Source organism: Salmo salar, unplaced genomic scaffold, assembly GCF_965601325.2.
Source record: "Salmo salar unplaced genomic scaffold, fSalSal1 ptg000432l, whole genome shotgun sequence".
NCBI lineage: Eukaryota > Metazoa > Chordata > Actinopteri > Salmoniformes > Salmonidae > Salmo > Salmo salar.
The window spans coordinates 2,557,613-2,563,612 of NW_027675387.1; the positions used below are offsets into that span (position 1 = coordinate 2,557,613).

The 6,000-nt window shown below is 38.9% G+C and overlaps 1 protein-coding gene across 1 annotated transcript; it reads left to right on the top strand.

Annotated features, from left to right (window-relative positions):
- Positions 1–2,737: 2,737 nt before the first annotated feature.
- Positions 2,738–4,699, top strand: LOC145876088 (uncharacterized). The gene has a single exon (XM_082971876.1). It carries the CDS (start codon positions 2,847–2,849, stop codon positions 4,074–4,076), a length of 1,230 nt encoding a protein of 409 aa, XP_082828002.1. The 5' UTR covers positions 2,738–2,846; the 3' UTR covers positions 4,077–4,699.
- The last annotated feature ends 1,301 nt before the right edge of the window (positions 4,700–6,000 follow it).

Consider the following 6,000-nt stretch of genomic DNA (forward strand, 5'->3'; position numbering starts at 1 on the left):
AACTACAACCTAAAACTTCTTACCTGGGAATATTGAAGACTCATGTTAAAAGGAACCACCAGCTTTCATATGTTCTCGTGTTCTGAGCGAGGAACTTAAACGTTAGCTTACTTACATGGCACATATTGCACTTTCACTTTCTTCTCCAACACTGTGTTTTTGCATTATTTAAACCAAATTGAACATGTTTCATTATTTATTTGAGACTACATTTATTTTATTTATGGTATTATATTAAGTTAAAATAAAAGTGTTCATTCAGTATTGTTGTAATTGTCATTATTACAAATATATATATAAAAATCGTCCGATTTATCGGTATCGGCTTTTTTTGGTACTCCAATAATCGGTATCGGCGTTGAAAAATCATAATCGGTCGACCTCTACCATGTTACTGTTTGTTAAACACTTACTGTTCAAACCCTCATTGTCAGGCTGGTATCAAAGCTAGCCAAAGAGCATTTTACTGGTTGAAGTGTTTTTTAAAGTATAAAGCAGTTGATTTTAGACAATAACACAAACATATTAAGCAGGAGATTCAAACGAGCTTTACAATTAGAATCCAAAAGTAATGTGAAATGCACTTATAATCAACCTGTAAATGGAGGCTATTTTTGCTGTCAGCCTATGAGAACTCCCCTGAGTTTCCCCCACGGTGGTGAATTAGTGAATAGACACAGAGCTTAATGTGAGTTTCCTTGAGTAGCACTCCCGATCTTGCGCTGTAATATTCAGAATACATTGTAAAAAACTAAAATCTTTGCTCACCATTTTAGATATACTACATCCATAACTAGCTGTTTCCTTATTAGCAGGGAGGTGTTTCTGCCCTCGTGCCGCAATTTTATTAAACACAGAAAGGGGCCTATATTGGAGACCAAAAGTCATCTGGCACACTGCTTAGAGTTTCAACTTTACTAACTTACTTCTAGTTTCCACTAATGTGAAAACAAGACAAAATGCCTTTTTGCTAATTTGACTGTCTTAATTGTCAAATAATTTAACTTCTCAGGGCTGCGTCCACCTGCGGGGCACAGCCAGTGAAATATCAGATTCAAAACAAAATGTCATAATTCAACTTTGTCAAACATACAACTATTTTACACCATTTTAAAGATACACTTCTCCTTGATGTAACCACATTGTCCGATTTCAAAAAGGCTTACAGCGCATTGTCTTGGCCAGTTGTAAATGAGAACTTGTTGACTGGCCTGGTGAAATGCGGTTCTTCAGTAATTACACATAATTCTTAATACTGTAGCAAACATTATATTAAACAGGACATTCAAACGAGCCTTACAATTATAATCCAAAATAGTGTGAAATGAACTCATCATCAACCTGGAAATGGAGGTTACTCCCCTGAGTTTTCCAACATTCGCTGTTACGAGTCTAGGGGTATGATTCTTCCTTGGGGTGCGAGAGGTCCTGGGTTCAAATTCCGGATGAGCCCCCACTTATGTTACGAATCCCTTTGGCCCAGCGGTCTGGGGGGGGGGGGGGATGGATACGAGACCCGTAACATAAATCATGCAAATTATAATCGTGACAAGTAACAGTGAGAACCAAAAACCACAGACAACTGAAATCTACCGTCAAACTCAAAAGGTTTATTTTAAACACACGGTAAAGGGGTGTGAGAAAAGGGGCTGAGTTGGACCCAAGCAAAGAAACAATAATCAAAAACACCCCTAAACTAGACTAGCCTATTTCCACAACAACTAGCTAACTAACCAAAAATACAGAGGGTTGTCCGCCCAGTTCTAACTAGGGTACTTAGACACAGTATTCCTACGGGTAATGTATGCCCATGGGCAACTTGTCTTGGTACCCCCTTTTCTCACCAACAAACAGTCAACACTTTAACAAAACAATACTCACAGGTGGGCTGGACAAAGTGACATGTAGTTTCAAAACAAAAGAGATCAACACACAGCGAGAGAGAATGAACACAAAGATTGATCTGGGGAGAAAACAACTGACTGGGTTTTTAAACCAAGGGAAAGGGGCTGTGATAGGTTGAGGGAAAAGGAATAGGTGTCTTCTGATTGATGACTGATTGGGGAGTGATGATTGTCACCTGTGAGGAGAGAAGGAGAGAAAAGAAACACACACACAGGATACCTGTATCCGTAACATTCGCATTCAGAATACATTGTGAAAAACTAAAATCTTTGCTCACCATTTTTGCTCCAGGCAGATATAGTACATCCATAACTATCGGTTTCCTCATTAGCAGGGAGGAGTTTCTGCAATCAAATTGCCCTCGTGCCACAATTTTAGCAAACACAGAAAGGGGCCTATATTGGAGACCAAAAGTCGTCTGGCACACTGCTTAGAGTTTCAACAACATGAATAACTTATTTCTAGCCTCCAATCTTAGATGTTACTACTAATGTGAAAACAAGACAAAAATATGACTTCTTGCTCATTTTAAGACAATTGTCAAATAATTTTAACATTCATTACAGACGTCAATTGTTGTCCAACATCATGGCTCCACTGTTGGCATCACCTTTTACAGTGGATTTCCGCTGTTGTGGGCCTTTAATCATCTGTCTGACTTTGTTGTTCACACAGGAGAGAAACTTCACTATTGTGGATCCTCTGGGAAGCCTCAACAACCTCATGATGCTGAAGAGGCAGAGAAGAGTCTCTCCACATCAGAACACCTCAAGAAACACCTGCAGAGATGCACAGGGAAGAGAACTCACTGCTGCTCTGACTGTGGGAAGAGATTTACTTCCTCATCAGGCATTAAAATTCATCAGAGAACGCACGCAGGAGAGAAACCTTATATCTGTGGTCAATGTGGGAAGAGTTTTAGTCAATCTAGCTATCTGACAATGCACCAGAGAACACACACAGGAGAGAAATCTTATATCTGTGGTCAATGTGGGAAGAGTTTTAGTCAATCTAGCTATCTGACAATGCACCAGAGAAGGCACACAGGAGATAAACCTTATAGCTGTGATCAATGTGGAAAGAGCTTTAGTCAATCTAGCTATCTGACTATACACCGACGAGAACACACAGGAGAGAAACCTTATAGCTGTAATCAATGTGGGAAGAGTTTTGTTTCATCTAGCCGTCTGACAGTACACAAGAGAACACACACAGGAGAGAAATCTTATAGCTGTGGTCAATGTGGGAAGAGTTTTGGTCAATCTGGCCATCTGATATCACACCAGAAAACACACACAGGAGAGAAATCTTATAGCTGTGGTCAATGTGGGAAGAGGTTTGCTGCATCTAGCACTCTGACTCAACACCAGAGAACACACACAGGAGAGAAATCGTATAGCTGTGGTCAATGTGGGAAGAGGTTTGCTGCATCTAGCACTCTGACTCTACACCAGAGAACACACACAGGAGAGAAACCTTATAGCTGTGGTCAATGTGGGAAGAGGTTTGCTGCATCTATCACTCTGACTCAACACCAGAGAATACACACAGGAGAGAAACCTTATAGCTGTGATCAATGTGGGAAGAGTTTTGGTCGATCTGGAGAGCTGACAGTGCACCAGAGAATACACACAGGAGAAAAACCTTATAGCTGTGGTCAATGTGGGAAGAATTTTGCTGCATCTAGAACTCTGACACTACACCAGAGAAGACACACAGGAGAGAAACCTTATAGCTGTGATCAATGTGGGAAGAGTTGTACTACATCTTGCTATCTGACTATACACCAACGAACACACACAGGGGAGAAATCGTATAGCTGTAATCACTGTGGGAAGAGTTTTACCACATCTGGCTCTCTGACTTCACACCAGAGAACGCACACAGGAGAGAAATCTTATATCTGTGGTCAATGTGGGAAGAGTTTTAGTCAATCTAGCTATCTGACAGTGCACCAGAGAACGCACACAGGAGAGAAATCTTATATCTGTGGTCAATGTGGGAAGAGTTTTAGTCAATCTAGCTATCTGACTATACACCGACGAGAACACACAGGAGAGAAACCTTATAGCTGTAATCAATGTGGGAAGAGTTTTGTTTCATCTAGCGGTCTGACAGTACACAAGAGAACACACACAGGAGAGAAATCTTATAGCTGTGACCAGAGATAATCTGATTAAAGACTTCTGATCAAATATCAGAAAATACATACATGAAGGAGTTGTTTCATGATATCAATGAAATGAAATCTCACAATGTAGAATGTTTTAACATTGTAGAAGGAGAATTTTAATGATGTCAGAATGTAGAACCCTAAACGTTTGTCCCCTGTTCTATTGATTTCAACATGATATGGATATTAGCCTCAGGGGGAAAATCCAGGCTCTGAAATGGAAGAGTTACTATTTATGAGATTTAACAAAAAGTGATTAACAAAAAAAGAGTTGTTCCACTTACCACGTTGGTGACCCACTTGAATCAAAATGCAACACTTCAAAATGTAGCTAGCTGTTTTCTACAAGTTGTCCTCTAACCAGGGATGTACACATTATTCCCAGATTCCGTGTGGTTTTTGAGCTGTTCGTTTTAACAGGACGTGCAACCTCATCTCCCTCCTGTCACACAAATGATTTTAGCATGATATCGATGAATAAGTGTTGTGTTCCTTTGTTTAGCGACCCCTACATTTAAATGCATCACTCACAAATGTAGCTGACTGTCTTCTGCAGGTTGTCCTCTAATCTGTGAGGTAAAATATTTCTCCCATTTCCATGTGTTTTGTTTAGTTGTTAGTTTCAACAGCACCTACAACCTGATTTCCCCCTAATCGATATCAGTGATTTATTGCTACTTGTCAAAACAACAGCGTTTTTGGTGCTTGTGCAGTTTATAAGCTGCTTGTTTTAAAAAATGCAAGTAATATGATTATTGTGGCAGATGTTTGTGTATATAGCACATTTTATGTTTACGTTTTCAATATATCCCAAACTGTTTCTGCATATTGGTTATTGATTTGGACACGTTAAAACTGTGTTTTGACATTGGGGATATCCCATCTAGCAACATGTCATTGAAAAGACGTTGAAAAGAAGACTATGCCCCGTTTTTTCAGTGACTTGAAAACAACTTAATTTCAACTTAGTTGCAGGTAGCCTAGTGGTTAGACCGTTGGGCCGTCATTGAAAATCAGAATTTGTTCATAACTGACTTATTGACAATTATTGCCTACCGGGGAACAGAGGGTTAACTGCCATGTTCAGGTGCAGAACGACAGATTTACCTTGTCAGCTCGCGATTTAATCCAGCAACCTTTCGGTTACTGTTAAATGAAGGTTAAAATAAAGAAATAAATACACATGGACGCAGTATAATAATTTGGTCTGTAATCAATTTTATTAACAATCCTACATCACTCCAGTATTTCTTCACAACATTCAAGCGTTAATTGTCTTTATTCCACTACTGAAGAAGCATGTCTCAAATCACCTCATATTTCAAACAAAATATACATGTTTTATTATTCCATGCCTCACCATTAAGTTAATTATTGCCAATACATATTAACCAAGGGGTGTACATTTGATCACAATTTATTTTGACTTTTTCCGTATTGGAGATGAGTTTTGTTTGGGCTCGTTCCAAGTGGACCAGAGTTCTAGAAGCTAGTGAGTTTTAGGAAGACGAGAGTTCTAGAAGCTAGTGAGTTTTAGGAAGACGAGAGTTCTAGAAGCTAGTGAGTTTTAGGAAGACGAGAGTTCTAGAAGCTAGTGAGTTTTAGGATTCTATAGAAAGAAGAGAAAAAGGAGAAAAAAATATTTCAATTGTATATTATTATTTAGAAATAAGTGTGTTTTTCTTGTTTTTAATTGTTGACAGCCAGTAGACACCATGTTTATATTGGTGAAGGTGAATCATTTTAGTTGATTTTAATATGAAATGGAAGTTGTTTTCTGTTGGTGGTGAGCAAACTTGTCCAACAAAAATATAGGATATATTTGTTGTCTTAAGGTGTTATAGGCTTTGGTTTTTCCATTTATGTTTTGAGGTTGGACTTTAGCACGTCTAGCTCGTTAGCACGTCTAGCTCGTTAGCGCG